The sequence below is a fragment of the Mangifera indica genome, chromosome 10 (genome assembly GCF_011075055.1).
Source record: "Mangifera indica cultivar Alphonso chromosome 10, CATAS_Mindica_2.1, whole genome shotgun sequence".
Taxonomy (NCBI): Eukaryota; Viridiplantae; Streptophyta; class Magnoliopsida; order Sapindales; family Anacardiaceae; genus Mangifera; species Mangifera indica.
The window spans coordinates 7,212,818-7,230,969 of record NC_058146.1 but is presented as its reverse complement, the minus strand read 5'-3'; the positions used below and the strand labels follow the sequence as shown (position 1 = coordinate 7,230,969).

Genomic DNA, 18,152 nt, shown 5'->3' with positions numbered 1-18,152 from the left:
CTAGCTCAAAGAGCTCAAACTCAAACTCAAGCTCAACTCAGTTCGAATTTAACCCTGGTCTTGCATTATGACCATGCTTTGATGAAGAAACAGATTAAAGATTAGAGCAATACTATATAGGCCAAAGGATTGTTTCCCACACAAGTTTTGATAAGTTCTTAAGTCACACTTGCAAGGTTAGAAAAACTCAAAATCCCACCTATAGGCCAACTAGGGTTAAAATTTTCTGTTAAAGATGGGTAAAATTGTTATCTTACTAATTATATTAAAAAATATAAAATTCATTACATTTTCTCCCCTACTTAAGGTTTTTTAACTTTGAAAAGTCATATTCCCCTCCGCCCCCCCAAACCTTAAGGTTTTTTCTTCTCTTTTCCAACACCAACGACCTTCCCTCACCATCCTAAATCGTTAGCCAATGCACATGAAGTAATTTAGAACAGATCTTTTCGTTTGACGAAGAGATCTACTCTAGATTGCTTTCCATGCATCAGTCAATAGTTTAAGATAGAGAAAAAAGGTCATCGACGTAAAAAATTTTGGGGGGGGGGGGGGGTCCCTAGAATATGATTTTGCAAAGTTAAAAAAATTTAACTAGAAGTGAAGTTGTTAATTTTTAAAATTTAGGGAGGAAATAAATGAATTTTATATTTTTTTAATATTATTAATAAAATAACGATTTTACCTCTATTTTTAATAAAAAATTCTAATGATAATTTGGTCATGGGCGAGACTTTAGGTTTTTCAAACCCTATAGATGTGACTTTAAAAAAAAACATTAAAAGTTGGATGGGCAATAGTCCTTTGGTCATACTATGTGCATCTATTTTAAAAACACAAACGGGTATATGTTTGTATATATCATCACATAATTAAATAATATTTTATTCTTAATTCAAAATTATCTAATTATATAATAATATATGTAAGTGTGTGTTTATTTATATATTCAAAATAGATATATATATATATATATATATATATATATATATATATATATATATATATATATATATATATATATATATAGTTTTATTATAAAGATTATTTGATTTTCCTATTATTTGCATAGAGCTTTAGCATGAGAGTTATTTTACGGTAGGGGGCTCTAAGGTCATGTAGTCATTACTTGATGCTTAGCGAACGCCTAATAGACATCAAAACTTTCTAAAAACCCGTTTCACCCTTTAATATTTAAAAAAAAAACAAAAAACAGTGTAAAAGACGGGGAAGTTTAAACGATGTTAGTTAGTACTCTACACTCTATACAGATACAACTAATAAAATGTTCAAAGATATAAAGGTGGTGTGTGATTTATGTATAAAATTTGTTTATTTTGTAAGAAAATTATAGATTTTCTGATGGTACAAAATTTTAGATTTGGGATTAAATATTTGAATTTTAATTACCATATTGAAGGTTTTTTTTTTTATAATAATTAAATGGGTTATTAAATAATAAAAAATTACTTTTTATTAATTTATGGATCGATTTGTTGAGTAAAACATTAAATTTAGCTAGATTTAAGAAAGGCCCAATTAAAGTATCTTAACCCATGAAAGAGCTTATCAATAACTGAAACTGTGCCATCCATTATTACACAAATGAAGCTCACACATACATGCCTTATATTGCACAGACAAACACAACCGTATTACTTATTCAAATCAGAAACTCGGTGTATATACTCCACAGCTCTTACAAATATTACCACTACTACTACTACTCCTTCTTGGTTTGTCCCTTGGGCGGCTTCACGATGGTAATAGGGCACACCGCGTGGTGCGCACAATAGTCACTTACACTGCCCAAAAAAGCTCTGCAAATGGAAAATGAACTTTTAACTCATTTATGTGCTTTCACTTGATTGAAGACTAAAAGTCTCACATTTAATAAATAGAACATAAGAAAATGATATATAAGTGTTGTGGATTGAACCTTAATACAAGCTAATTAGTTTTGTGTAATATGAGTTTCAATCTCTACACTTGTCTGTCTAATATATATATTTCCGATATGATATTAGAGTACGAGTCAAACAGCGAGCCTAATAATCTAAAGTATTCCTAGATACAAATGACAACGCACCTAATATTAGTGTTTCTGGATACAAGTGTCAATTCACCCAGTCAAAAATTGATTAAGCACGCTAAGCCAAAAGATGGGTTTAATAATCTATAGTCCTTGCATTTGAGAGAGAGTGTTGGAGACTAAAAGTCTCATATCTAATAAATAAAACATAAGAAAGTGTTAATTTTATGTAATATGGATTTCAATCTTCATACTCATAACCCTAATGTTTATATTTCTTATACACTTATTTCTCATACATGTCAATGATTATGCAAATATGATGGATCATACTTATAATACAAATGTGATCGATCACCTTTTAATCTTGCCGAGGCCGCGGCTTCCCAGAACAAGAAGATCAATGTGCATTTGTTCTGCAGCTTGACAAATCATGTCCTTGGGATCTCCTTCCAGAATCAGAGTTTCTGCTTTCACCTGCACCAGGTTACATGTAATATAATTAAACTAAGTTTGTACTTGTAATATTACTTTTTATCATCGGAAAAAATGATTAATTACCAGCTTATGATAGCACATCTGTAGCGCACGGGATAGTAGAGCAGCAGAATTTTCTTCCTGGGCTTTCCTCACAGATTCCACCATTGAAGGTGTTGCATAAGATGCTGCTAGCAAATTCTTATGTTTAGCCGAAACTTTACAACAGGCAAAATCAAAATCTACTCAGGAAGTTGTAAAGGGTTTGGTTATGTTATCGGTTTGTAACATTATTATATTAAAATTTGCAAGATACGTTAAGATTTCAATCCAACGATGACTACACTGACAAAGCTCATTATTTGAGTTATCTTGGCCTCAAAAGTAGTTACCCAACTGTTTATTTGATTATGAAGAAATCTACTTAATGATGAATGGTAGGAAATCTTCACTAGGCTTTAGATGGTGAATTTTTAGTAAAATAACCAAAACCCAGTTTCGAAATTCATTTAAAAACCTCTTCAAATGTTGCTAAAATCATTCCCAAATTAAGCCACAAAGTGCAGGAAACTTTTTATAAACATTGTTAATATTTAATATATATTTATGAAAACGGGGAAAATCAGCAAGCTGGAGTAGCTCAGTGGGTTAGAGCGTGTGGCTGTTAACCACAAGGTCGAAGGTTCAAGCCCTTCCTCTAGCGAATTTCCCCATTTTCTCGGCAATTTATTGTATTTTTCTTCCTTTTATTTCTCATAAAGTCAAAATTTTTTGGTCCTCCAGCAAGTTTTTAATTTTCATCGATTTAGAATTTAGGTCCGCGTTTGAGAATTCTGATGCGGAAATATAATATAAGTTTTTGGGACGAAGAAAATAATGTTATGAATTATTACTCACTTGCAGCACCGGGACCGGCGGGGAAGAGGAAGTGCTGAAAAGGATGTTGAACATGAACAATAGTGAGCTTGCAGCCGTCGGAGCCATCCTGGCTTGGTCCCGCAGTTAAGCCGGCGATACAATATAGATTATCGAGACTCCATTTTAGTGCATAGAAGCTCTCTTCACTGTCATCAATGCACACCATCATCTTCAGTTTCTTCTCTTTTTCCGGTTGCAGTATCGCCACTGACGCCTTTGCAGCTGTAGTCGTCGTCTCCATGATCAGTATCACTTCTCTGAACCAGCCAGGAGTTTGAATATATAAAGAGAGGAGGGATTTTGGTGGGTGGGATGCGGAGCTGAAAGTGTAACGAGGGAGAGGGATTTGTGCTACGTGGAACCTTGTGGTGTGATATGGAGATGACTGATGTGATATTTCCACTGGACATTTGGCTTTCATGCAGATGAGAACAAAATGAAATTCCTGTGTGTTAGAAACAAGGGGAAACTAACAAGAAGTCCCATAGATTTTGACTTCCATTCTGGAATTTTATAGAATAAATTAGTAAAGTTTTAGACCCTCAAATTAGCGAAGGCAAGAATACGCACCATCGCAAGAAAGTAACCATTTGGGAATAGTACATAACAATAAAGTATTTGTGTGTGACTTATGAAAACAATAAAAGGAGTTTTAAAATGGTTTGATTGCTTGAATAAATCTAGTCATGTGATTGTGTATGTACTTATGTATGTGGATGACATTCTGTTAACTGACAATGATAGTTCTGTGATCACTTAAGTCATTACTCAGTTAAATCAAGAATTTGCATTAAAAGATTTGGGTGCATTGCATTTTTTTTTTGGGGTTTGAAGTGCTTCGAAATGACACTGAACATCATTTGAGTCAAATTAAGTATGCAAAAGACCTTTTGTCAAAAACAAATATATTTGAGTCCAAACCTTGTCTCATCCCTTTTACAACTGAAACCAAACTGTATCCAGAAGATAATGAAAAATTTGAACATCCATCATTGTATAGGAGTTTTATAGGAGCCCTATAGTATTTAACTTTTACTAGACCTGATATTACATAGTCTGTTAACAAACTCAGTCAATTCTTGCAAACTCCCACTAAATTGCAATGGAAAACTTGCAAACGGGTACTGAGATACATCAAAGGAACACTTGATTATGGTCTTTTATTTCATAATGCCTCTAATCTTCAGTTATAGTGTTATTCTAACTCTGATTGGGCTAGTAGTTTACATGATAGAAAGTCCACTACTGGTTATTGTGTTTTTCATGGTAAAAACTTAGTTCAATGGAGTTCAAAAAAACAGAAGGTGGTTGCCCTATCCTCCACAAAAGCTGAGTATCATGCACTCACACATACAACCACTGAAATTGCTTGGTTAATGTCTTTGTTTAGTGAATTGCATTTAGAGTTTTTCAAACCTCCTGTCATCTGGTTTGACAACCAAAGTGCAAATGCACTCTCTGTAAATCATGTTTTTCATGCACGCACGAAACACATTGAAATTGATGCTCGCTATATAAGAGACCAAGTTACTGCCAAAAATGTTGTGGTTCAGTATGTTCATACTTCCTTAAATGTGTGTAGTATGAGTTCCTTGGTAAACTCTAGGAATAGTGGTTGATCTTTTTTTTTTGCAATCTTTTGTTGTCTAAATTGTCTGAATTATGCATAGATTATTGTATGTGTTGATATTAGTATTTGTATTGGTCTGCATTAGTGTCTAAATTGTATATAAAGAAATTGTTTTTTGAGTAATCATATTGTAAACATGAAGTTGTGAGGTTTGCATTGGTCTGCATTAGTATTTGAATTGTATATAAAGAAATTGTTTTTTGAGTAATCATATTGTAAACATGAAGTTGTGAGGTCTACATTAGTATCTGAATTGTGCACAAAGCAATTGATTGAGTAATCATATTGTGAACATGAATCTGTGAGGTTTGCATTGTTTTGATATTAGTATCTAAATTGTGCACAACTTGTTGTGTGTGCTCCGGTGTGTTCTAATAATTTTTTTTTTGGAACTTGTCTGTATGGTATGATACTGTGATTATATAAAAGGTCTACTGCATATAGATCTGATGGTGTGAGTAAGTTGTTCAGTGAAATCTAAGGCACCACTAATCAGAAGGTATGCAAAGGTATTTCCTTAAACTTCTCAAATATAACTTGAATAACTTTTGGTATCACTGTTATTATGGTATCATGGCATACTGACTTGGTGGTGTGATAAAGTTGTTTGGTGCAAAAAAAAAAAAAAGTGATCTTATATTCAAGAACTGGAGAAATCTGAAAGCACTACTAATCAGAAGGTATACAAAGGTAGCCCCTTGGAACCCTCAAATATAATTTGAATAATTCTTGATATTATTGCTATTGTGAAAGTTTTTTAAGAGAAAAAAAAAGAAAATGAAAAAAAAATGAGAGAAAAGAAAATGAGAGGAAAGAATGAAAAAAAAAAGAGAAAAGCAAATGAGAGGAAAGAACGCAAAAAAAAAGAGAAAAGAAAACGAGAGGAAAGAATGAAAAAAAAGAGAGGAAAGAATGAAAAAAAAAATTAAAAAAAGAAATTAAAAAAATGAAAAAAAAAGTCTGACTCTGTATCCATTTTTTTTTTTTTGACCTCGTATGAATTTTGTACTGGTCTGGAAACTACACTCTAAGGCACACTGTTGTAGCATTGCTTCCTATAAACTTGTACTATTCTGGAAGTTACAATGATTTGCTCATGGTTTGCTTGTGATCTAAGGCACATTGCGTATAGCTACAAGAAAAACAACACTTGCTCTCTTCTAGCTTTGTTCCAGTTTTCGAACTGAGGTGCACTCTGGGATGGAGAAAGAGTGTTGGTGAAAGATAAACCTACAGAGAGGGTCAAACTTAAAGGGGGATGTTAGTATAAGGGTGTAACTGCAAGGTGATCAAACCTGAGATACTAAGATGTCAACTTGTAAATGAAGTGGGCTTAATTACTATTTGACAATAACTAAGGTGTTACTTGGATACTTTAACCACACGCATATAAAAATGGTGGCCCATGTAACTATTCATTTTAATGCATTAATAAAAATCAACTCTTCCTTTGTTCTAAAAGATTCGAGAGAGTTCCTCACTCTCTCCGTTTCACATTTTTTATTTTTGCTTCACAAAACTAGGGTTAGATCTAGATACATGAATCCCTAGCTATTTCTCACATATCTTGTCAAATGTATTGTTAAAACCTTTTTCACATTATGTCCCAATGAACAATTACAAGGAGTGATTTTAATAGATTGTCGCAAAACTTTTGAAGAGAGTTTAGAAAATGTTTTTCTAGTTTAGGAAGATTTCATAAGAAAAAGATAACAAAAGATCTCATAATCCAAGTAAGAAAAGAAATGTCACGTTATGTATTTTTTTTTTCTTGTATACTTGAAAGAAGAGGATACTGTCATTATCTAAGGACACGTGGTGCTTGAAAAGTTTCACTAAACTTGCATGTTTAGATCATTGCACATTGAAGGAGGTTATCACTTTTTATTTAACGTGATACATGTTGTTTGATCAGTTTAGTCACTTTACTTTTAATGTATCACTAAAATGATATGTCTCATTGGCATCAAATGTGACCCATCTAACTTAGTTAGCAAAGTCATGAGTATATATAGTTATCTATCTAGCAATTTAAATAACTAGTTTGATGGTGAATACGTGGTTATGATTGAATAGCTTAAACATCTTCATAATTAGATAAAATTATCCCTTCTTGCTATATAGAGATGGGAATTTGTACATTCGTATCGTGCAAGTATGTGTGCCTAGATGATGTGAGTTATATACACACACTCTTGGCATGAGTTGTCTACACATATGTGATAAGATAGAGAACCAAGCCATATGTTGACTTCTCATGATATGTAATCATATGATTTCCGATGTTTTAATCTGTTAATTTGGTGATAAGATATACATTTGGATGGTTAAAATATGATCAAAACTAAAAACACTAAGTATGGTCATTAATTGTGAGGTGTGAGTCAATTTATTGAGTTGTATGTCTATTGGTATGGATTGTGATGGATGAAACCTTGTTTTTATGTTGTTAGGGCATTAAAAACTCATAAGAATGCATGTTGAAATTTTAGAAACGCTAGGTGAGAAATTAGATCTGAAATAGACTGAAAACATGTTTTTTAAAATGTCATGCACGATTATACTAAGGACAAACACAACTATGACATGTCAAAAAATTTATGAAAGTAAAGTAAAGTACGACCATGCATAGGACCTGCATTTTTGTACACTCGATACCATGAATCTCTCTAATGATTGGCAAACAATTGTGTGGAGGACATGCACAACCATTTGAGACATGTAGACATGGTCACAGTGGGCACCCCATACAGTAAGGGTGTACGATCATTCATTATATAGAATGACAAATTTATCGATTGGAAATACATATGTCCAAAAGGGAAAGTTAGATGTGCATGGGAAATATTGCATGCTCGTGTGCTCAGTCATGATAAAGGATGCTTGTGAGGGCTAAGTCATGCACAAGAGAAGAAGAGGGTACGCGCATGTACACCCAAAGTGTGCACACATGTATAGCATGTCATGACTAGGAATGCTTGTCAAGGGTTAAGTCGTGCATGGAATTAGAAGTTTATGACTATTCATGCGATAGTGCATTGTCGTGCATTGAAGAAAAGTGTAAAGAGAAGTTACAAACCAAGTTTACACACTTAAGACTTAGTCTCGAAGGATAGTATGAAAATACAGGATGTGCAGTAATATTAAATATACCTAAAAGAAGACTACCAATAAGGCATAAGAGAAAAGTTAGAGTGAAAACTATTAAGAGTCTGAGTTGAGTTAGTGGAACTAAATACATGCATGCAATTTCATGACCTTAGTCATGACAACAGTAAAAAATATATAAAAAACCCCACAAATGGAAAATATAAAAAAACCTACAAAAGTGACAAAATTTTAGAAAACACCCACCACTCTAATTAATCGTGTTTTGTAATACAATAATTAGAATTTGAAATTCCTTTCAATTAGATGAATAATGTAGAATAAGATGCAAAATTTAGAGATATAATATCATTTTTCTAAATTTTTTAAATATAGGATTAAGAGTTCTTTTACTTTTTTTTATTAAAAAAGACGATGTCTTGATGACTTCCATGACTTTACTCATACTGGTTGTGAAAAATATCTAGAAAGCACCAAAGATGGAAAAATATTAGAAAACCCTCAAATGTGGCAAAATTTTAAATGCACCCACCACCGTAATTAATCCTATTTTACAGAATAATTATTAGAACTTGAAGTTCCTTTAAGTTAGATAAATAAGGTAGGATAAGATATAAATTTAAGAGATATAATATAATTTTTCTAATTTTTTTTAAATATATGGCTAAGATTGTTTTTTCTATTGATATTTACTTTTAAACAATCTTTTTTTCTAAAAAATGATATCTAGATGTCTTCAATCTGGCTCGACTATATATAATAAAGGTAGAATATAAATAAGGGAAATTAAAATAATTACCCCAAAGATTAAGGGGCAAAACAAAATTACCCCTAAATCTTAACATTAAACGAAAATGCCCCAAAATTGTGAAGAGACGAAAATGCCCCTCCACTCAAAATTGTCCATAACCACGCGCACAACAACCAAACACACGAAAACAGAAAATTTTGAACACACGTTTCGTGCACTTGGCAACTCTGATTTCATCCGACGATTTTTCTGACGTTTCCGACAACGACGATGGACAAAAAGGTTAGTAAAACAACCCTTATCATCTCTTTATGCATTTCATTTCACGATTTGAGCGATTTGATGTGAAATTTGGGTGTTTAGCATTAGGGTTCAGATTTGAAATTTTCGAAGAAAATGCTTGATTGTTTGCTGATTTTGATGAATTATGTTAGGGCTTTTATGTTAGATTAGGTGTAGAGTTGATTGTTGTTGAAATGGAGTTTGAAAAACGAAGTTTAGAAGGTGAAATGTGGCCACACGAATTCGGCAGTCACCACGCGAATGGCGCAGTGACCACACGAATTCTTGTGGTCAGAATTCGTGTAGACAGGGAGGTGTTTTGAACTTTTCAAACTTCGTGGACTACACGTAATCGTGTGGTTAGGGGTGAAAATGCGCGTTTTCATCGTGTGGTGGGGCATAGTAGAAATTGGAAAACTTTGTGGACTCGCAAAATCACGGTCAAACCCCCGAATTCGTGCGGTTGACTCACGAATTTGTGCGCACGAATTTGCGTGATTGACGCGCGAATTCGTGTGGTGGGGCAAATTACGGTTTTCTAGAGTTATCCAGCATGCGTTTCCTCTAGTTGGAATCAGAGGGCAGAATGCAATTCTATTAAATTTTAGGGCTTTTTTGATATTTTTCATATGGGATCAAATTGAAATTTAACCATCTTAAGGTTTTTTGACATGTAGAATTCGAATTTGATATCTGTTTTTTCGAATAAGACCTCTATGTATAGAATTGAATAATTTATTCTCCAAAATTTATATAAATTTAATATAATTGTAATTTAATTTTCATACAGGGAGCTATACAAAAGAGAAAAAGAGACGAAAGCAGAGATGAACTGCGATTTCCTCTCGAAAAACACTTCAAGGCTCAAGTTACTACACGTGGATATAGAGATATTGGAGCCGTGATCAAAAAATTATTAACAGAGAGACAATTACAAATGTTTCAACGTACATGTTTCGAACACTTCCTAGACTTGAAGGATAGTCGATTTAGTGGGGTCCTAATACATTCCTTCATCCTTCGAGCGGTAAATAAGATGACTTCAGGAGAGGAGTTTTGGTTTCGGGTTAATGACGTGGATATCAGATTCAGTGCATATGAGTTTGCTATTATAACAGGCCTTCGATTCAGTCATCTGGTAGATATCAATCTCTACATTCCATCGAAGGCTATAGATCGGATCCTCCAGACATATTTTCACCGGTGTAAATCAGTTACATATACTGATCTGATTCGTATTTTCCAGCAGAGACCGTGGGGGGAGGATGACACTAATGCAGTGAAGTAAGCACTGTTGTTTTATCTTCACATGGGGTTGTTTGGGAGTGACTTGAGAAAAACAATTCCCCAAAAGATATTACAATTCGCTGATCATCTTGATGGATTCAATGCATACCCGTGGGGAGTACAAGTGTGGAAGATGACATATCGCTCTATATGCGATAACATCTCCCGAATTTCTATAGATTCTGGTCCGAAAAAGAAAAAGGAAAACCAGCTTAAGTAATACGGCATCATGGGATTTCCATTAGCATTTCAGGTAATTATGGTATTTATTAATTCAAACAAAAAATGAATGTTTAAAATAAAATTAGTTTAATATGATTGTAAATATATACAATAATCAATTTATATTGATATTGCAGTTTTGGATTTACGAGACGCTGGACTCGTTATTTCGATGGGTAGAGGAGTCGTCGTATGTGGGAGCCGCCCGGATGTTGAGATGACACACGAAGGACATTCTAGGATGGGATTCTATCTCAGCTATCTTCACCGGAGATACAGTAAGTACTAATTTATTAAGCATTAACATATACTCTGGATATAACAATAATGAATACTGAAAATAAATATTTTGTAGGATGATGTTAATTTTTCATTAAATTTATCTCCGGTTGAGAGAGATATGGAGTGGTATGCGGATATTGTCTGATATACAGGGGTGTCGGATAGTCGATCTTCTTCGACGTTAGGAGATGCACCATTGAGTCCTCGTGATGTTAGTTCTCCGATCGTTGCTCCTCCTTCTGTTGATGCTTGTGTTCAGCCTCCTCCCATGTGTCCGATCAGTGACCCTATCGAGGAGCACATATCATCGGATCCCTTGCCTAGGCCCTCTACCACCAAACACATATCACCTGATCCCGTGTATATACCTCCTACCACTAAGCAAATATCAGATGATCCTCCTATCACTGGACCAGATTTCTCCACTCATCACTTCGATACTACATTGGCTCGATGGGAAAATCTTATCTTAGCTCAACTTACTGGGTTAGAGGCTAAGATGGAGGATAGGTTTAGTCGCATTGAGGGTATGATGACTCTCGTAGAGTATAGATTGAGTCGTATAGTGGATACGACGACTCGTACAGAGGCCGGACGATCTTATCACCATACAGATACTGTCGGATAGGTAAAAAGGTTAATACTATACAAGATATTTCATCTATTTACATACGAAATCATCTGTAACCTTATAATAATTATACGTGCTATTATAGTCTTCTCAGGACGATGGTGACAGACTATCGACAGGGCCTCTTACATTCCCGTCTCCACCTGTTATTGATGTGAGTGCTAACTGTTTCAAGTGTTTTAAAAATGTTACTTTTGAAATAAATTTTAATCCGTTAAAATTATTACAAAGTCAGTTGTTTGATGAGAGACCATCCCGAGAAGATCAGATATTGCCTCTTGATATCGGTGATTATATATCATTGCATGAGGTCTTCTCGATGACACCTTCTACAATGGTTCAGGTAATTATAACGTCCTTTTGAAATAAATGTTATATTTGGATTCTTTGATTATACATCTAATAATCCCGTTAAATATAACTCTTCGATTAATCAATATTAATTGCTACTATTGATACAAGATGTCGGGGATGATAGATCACTTCACATGAGGTCTTCTCTGTCTATACCTTCTGTGATTATTCCGGTTAGTATAATATGGATATACAATATTTTATCTCATTTACACATCTGTGGTCTAATTTTCTCAAAACTTGTTATTATCAATATTATGTCAGCACTCTGACGTTTATGCGGTTGCACCGATTGCGGATACCATTGTGTCGTCTATTTCGACATTAAAGGTACGTACATTGTATAATGAAAACTTTGTTGTTTTTTTGTTCAATATTTTGATTTCATAATATTAAATGTTAATGTTGTCATAGGATATCGGCGATGTCGATCGATCACCACATGCGGATGCTCCAGTATCGAGTTGGGAGGAGGTTGAGGTGAAGTGTCAAAAATTTCATGTATTAATTGTTGCATTTGTTAAGTTCAACAGTGGTTTACACTTTCATATTGTCTCCCAAGATGATGAGGTCACTGATGATGTTGTTCAGATCTCTGTACACGAGGGCCAGGAGCAGGTAATTGAATATTTAAGAAATTTAATAACTACAATTGAAATAATTTATTATCCCATTTAGTCAATTCATGTTTTTGAATACAGCCGATCTCGAAAGAAAATATATTCGATATAGCTTCACTTGCGGATTCTCCAGCTATGACTCCAACGATGCAGAAGGTATTAAAAAGTTTAGATTTTTAATAAATTTTTTAAGTTCGGTTGGAATAATTTATTATTCATTTGACCTAACGTATCATTTGTTTTGGTATAGTATTTTCGCACAGTTCGTGGTAGGATTGTCAAGAAGGGACCCCTGATTTTTAGTCCATACACGAATCCTCTGAAACCACATGGCCAACGAACGAAACCGTTTATGCAGTTATCGAGAACCGAACGTGAGGAGGTATTCAAGAAGTGGTATGCAGAGTCGAACTTGTTCGAGAAACATCATGTGTATGACATAGGTGAGAAGACCAAAATTGCATTTTGGGGTACACTCATGAACACATCCGAATGGTTGTCTGACGAGGTGAGTTCACTTTAACAAATGAATTTCGTATTTTGGTTAGATAATTCTTTTATAGCCTGATGATATTATATCTTCTGTTTTTTCAGTATGTTGATTCGTTTTTGGGGTTATTACGTCGACACCAGCATGATGATACTATGAATGTTCGGTAGAATTAGACGACGATTTTGAGTTGTTTTGTTGGATACATCCTTCATGAGTATGGGGCCTGGACGAGAGATCCGGATAGCTACCAGTTCCCTCTGCTCTTTACACATATGGTGGATGCAGATTACCCATCTGAGTTGCATTTGCAACCCTGGGGTATGATCGATGAGGTTAGTAATCGAATCTTAAGTACATTTCGAAGAATAATCGATTAAGATCTAAGTACAATTACATCAACGTGTGCAGGTTTTTATCCCAATAAACTTTGAAAATGCTCATTGGGTAGCAGGGGTGTTGGATTTGAAGGAATGGAAGATTACGGTTTACGACTCCTTACAGAGTTTCATAACTGACCCAGACTATTTACGCGAAAGATGTTGGGATATACGTCGATGATACCACATTTGCTAACTGCGACATCATTTTGGGCCGATTCGCATCGGAGTCCACGGGACGATCCATTTGCATTGCATAGGGTGGTGGATATACCACAACAAGCACCCCTATCAGGTGACTGTGGGGTGTTCATGTTACGATACATCGAGTGTTTAGCACTTCACTGCTCGTTATGCTTTGAGGGGGAGGACTCGTTACGCTTGCACATTCGCTTAGGCACGCATCTATATTTTCAGGATATTGATTGATGTTATTTGTATTTGTATATATGTTTATTTATTCATTTCTATATATATTTATCCATATATGGATTCATCCATTTGCATTTGCATTTGATATAGTTACCGAAAGTGACAAATATAATGGAAAAAAATGACATAAAAAGATAATATTCGCAGTAACAATCACAAACATTAGGTTTATAGAAACAAGTACAAGGAATACATTTATAGTAAAATTAACATTCACGAACATTAGAGTTACAAAAACAAGTAAAAAAACATCATTTATATTAAAATTAACATCCATGAACATTAGAGTTACAAAAACAAGTAAAAAAACAACATTTATATTAAAATTAACATCCACGAACATTAGAGTTACAAAAACAAGTAAAAAAACAACATTTATATTAAAATTAACAAGTACAATTAACAAGTGCAGTTATTTCTCAACTTTCTTCTTTCTTTCTGAACTTGATAGTACAGAACTAGGTACTGGAATAGGGCTTCTGCAATTCTGTCTTGTATGTCCAGGTTGATGACATCGGTTACAGATAAGTTGTTCAACAACCTCTCCTTGAGAAGGACGTCTGTTTTTATTTGCGGGACGGTCTGCATGATGACGATGCACATATAGTGGGTGGATAACAGTTGCCTCCTTCGGATGAAGCCACTTTGACTGATCTCCCAATGGATTGACTGCGTCTATATAAACTATACGATAAAAAGTTGTGCTGTAGTATGAATGCAGGTTATGAGCTTCATATATCTGGCTACAGTAATAACATGCATGCAGGGAATCTTTGATAATTGAAATTTTCTACAGGTACATGTATGCTCCGTCAGGTTGACCAAAGCATCATATTGGCCACTATCAAGAACCTGGTATCGATCAGATGTTATAGGACGCACCTCCAAGTTTGAAGACTTTCGTACACGTTTGACGATCTTATCTTCAACCCAAGGTGTGATTAGGCTAGTACAAGCATCTGTAAATCATATAAATATAAACACATCTGGTTAGTAACCAAGTATAAGTTTAGTAACACACATTTGTAACATAGTATAACAGTGAATATGAACTTACTGGCATGATTTTTTCTTTCATAAAACCATCGCTGCAATGTACCTCTAATGAACTTGATCAACATAGTAATAGGTAAACTTCGAGCATGTCTGACCAAGGCGTTAAATGACTCAGCAATATTGGTAGTCATTACATTGTACCTATGCCTTGAAAAATATGCTCGTGCCCATCGATCGAAACCCACTTCACACAAGTATGCAGCTGCCTCAGGGTGCACACGGGACAGTGACTTCATGACCTGTTAGAATTCAAATTCAGTGTACGCCTTAGCTGCTTTTCAATACATCCATGCGACTTTAGTATTCTTTTTGTACTTAGACCGCATGTTACAATGGAGGTGATGACAACAATAACCGTGATACACACCAGGGAAAACTTTAGCTAATGTGGAAAATATGCTGACATGTCGATCTGAAATGATGGCCAATTGAGGTACCTCACCAATACAATCCCTCAGCTTTGTTAAAAACCAGCATCATGTGTTATGATCTTCCCTGGGACCAATCCCAAAAGCAAGTGAATATATTTGATTATTCCCATCTAATGCAACAGCAATAAATAGTTGACCCAGATATCGACCTTTTAAGAAAGCAACATCAATACAAATAACCAGTCGAATATGTTGCTGAAATGCATGGATACTACAACCAAATGCCATGTAAAAGTATTTAAATCGATCCTCCTCATCCGTTAGTATATGTGTCACCGTCCCCGGATTACAATGTTCTAAATTGAGACAATATTCGGGCAGCAACATAAACGACTTTTCTGGTGTCCCCCTCAATGATTGAAGCGCCCAATTTCTCACCCGTCATGCTTGTGCGTATGATATATCAATTTTATATCGGTCGATGATATTAGCAATGATCTCCTTCGGTCGATAAATACGATCAACTAAAATGAGTTTGGTTCTCAAAATTTGTCCCAAAGCTCGGGCACCTGCTTGCCTATGATTAGGTAATATTTGATCTCTATAACATGTGTGACAGCTATCCATACGACGTAATTCAAATCTATCACTTTGTCGCACCCTAACTGCCCGTGCACGCCATTTACATCCTTCATTGTGACAATAGATGCACCATTTAAGCGTGTCAGATTTTTCCACGTAATATTGATATCCCCTACGAAGCGCGTCTTGACGTATCGCATCAATGACATGTTGTTTACTAGGAAATAATGTACCAACTTTTGGAGAATCAGTATCGGTCGAAGCTTTAGAGTTTCTAGATGTAGATGGTTGGTCAGGAAAAGATGGTAACCAATGAAATACATCAGTAAGAACATTTCCACCAGCAGGATTTGTTTCTGAAAAATAACTTGTACCTCCAATATCGTTATTAACATAGGTTTTCTCTTCAATTTCTAGTTCTTCAATTGGAATATCAGGTACAACTTTTCCATTAAATTCACTCCAATCTGGAAAAGTTGTTTCGTTCCCATTAAGAAATTCTTCTGCGCGATACAATACATCAACATTAACTTCATTTATATATGCAAAATCTTCCTCTAAGAATTCTTGTTTCGGATTGATCTCGATATTTTGAATCTCTTCTAGACCAATAGTTTGATTTTCTGGATAACTGCTCGGCTCACCACCTTGAAAATCTTCATCTGCTTGTTGATCCTCATAACTATCATCAGTAACTGTAGTTATAACAAAACTGGAACACATTCTTTGAAGAGGTTAGATAGACCATTAAGAACCTCAACATCCTCATCATTCAAAATTTCTATCGAAGCACCGTCGTCGAGATGCCTCGGTTTCATGCTCAACTGAATGTTAAATATCTGTCGATCTATATTACACTTGTCGCTCACTATTTCGATTAATTCTTCGAATGATATGTGTTCTGAAATTTTAATCAATTTTCTATTACCTTCAACGTATTTTATAACATTGTCACCTTTTTCTATCCAATTTCCCCCATATCTAATTGAAGTATATTCAGCCATTTAGATTAATCCTATAATAAAATATATAATCAACATAAATAATACGACTGAAAATACTATTTACATTTGTCTATTGCATAATTATACCTATCCATAATTCTATTATATATTGTGACTACTTAAATATATCATGTTTTGGTATTACCCTTTACAAAAAAATAATTTAATTTAAAAGGGTAGTTTTGGTATTTAAGAGGATATTTGAGGCATTTTCGTTTAAATACTTTAATATAAGGGTATGTTTGCTTAAATCCCAAAATTTGGAGGTAAATTTGTATATTGCCCAAATAAACTATATAATCAACACAAATAATACCACTGAAAATACTATTTATAGATATTTATTACACAATTATACCTATTTCATAATTCAATTTGATAGAATAATATTATTAAACATACCCTACTAATTTTTATTATTTTACTTATTACACACAACTATAATTTATTATATAAAATATCGCATATAATTATATTATTAATAAAATAATAACGATTAAAGCAATATCATGTTATCTTATACTACTATAATATTTAAAACATAACCTATCTAATTTTTATTATTTTACATATTACACACAACTATAATTTATTATATAAAATATCACATATAATTACATTATTAATAAAATAATAACGATTTAAGTAATAATAGGGATAAATACCTCGAAATGACGAACTTTTCTCTTCACGTCCGAAATCTTGAACACGAACTTATTTTCTCTCTTCAGAAATCCCTCTCAAATATGTTAAAAATGAAGGAAGATATGTGGTTTATATGAAAATAGAGGAAGGATAGTTTTGGTATTATTTTAGGGCATTTTTGTTTAAACCCCAATATTAGGGGTAAATTTGTTTATTACCCTTAAATAAAATAGTAATTTAAATTAGAAGGGTAGTTTTTATATTTAAGGGGATATTTGAGACATTTTTGTTTAAATACTTTAATTTAAGGGTATTTTTCTTTAACCCCAAAATTTAGGGCATTTATTTAATTTCCCTATAAATAATCTATTATTGTTTAATCTTTTATATAAAAAAAAAAAAATTATCTGTCGTGATATTTAATGGTCAAATGGCATATACCCACCCAAGGTTTGCTCTTATCCCAAAGTCTCACTCATTAATTTTTGAAAACTCAAATATTCACTTGTCAGTTATTAAAGTTAACAGTTTTAAGGATAAAATCGTTATTTAATCAATAATATTTTTAAAAAACTAAAATTTTATCTCTTTTTTCATC

The 18,152-nt window shown here is 33.8% G+C and overlaps 1 protein-coding gene and 1 non-coding gene across 2 annotated transcripts; one reads left to right on the top strand and one right to left on the bottom strand.

The window, feature by feature from the left end:
- Positions 1–1,545: 1,545 nt before the first annotated feature.
- On the bottom strand, positions 1,546–3,772 carry LOC123227400 (universal stress protein A-like protein). The gene is made up of 4 exons (XM_044652184.1): positions 3,407–3,772; positions 2,594–2,697; positions 2,391–2,509; positions 1,546–1,820 (listed from the first exon to the last, which is right to left on the bottom strand). Exons 1-4 carry the CDS (start codon positions 3,666–3,668, stop codon positions 1,724–1,726), a joined length of 582 nt encoding a protein of 193 aa, XP_044508119.1. The 5' UTR covers positions 3,669–3,772; the 3' UTR covers positions 1,546–1,723.
- TRNAN-GUU lies at positions 3,139–3,212 on the top strand. Its single transcript has one exon. It is a non-coding gene; the product is annotated as a tRNA-Asn (tRNA).
- Positions 3,773–18,152: the final 14,380 nt, after the last annotated feature.

Bases quoted from the DNA above. Each gene is read 5' to 3' on its own strand.
- LOC123227400 (XM_044652184.1), bottom strand. From the start codon at position 3,668: ATGGAGACGACGACTACAGCTGCAAAGGCGTCAGTGGCGATACTGCAA. The intron at 2,698-3,406 runs GTGAGTAATAAT...ATTTGCTAGCAG, and splicing joins CGCCGGTCCCGGTGCTGCAA to CATCTTATGCAACACCTTCA. The intron at 1,821-2,390 runs GTGATCGATCAC...TTCCATTTGCAG, and splicing joins GGCCTCGGCAAGATTAAAAG to AGCTTTTTTGGGCAGTGTAA.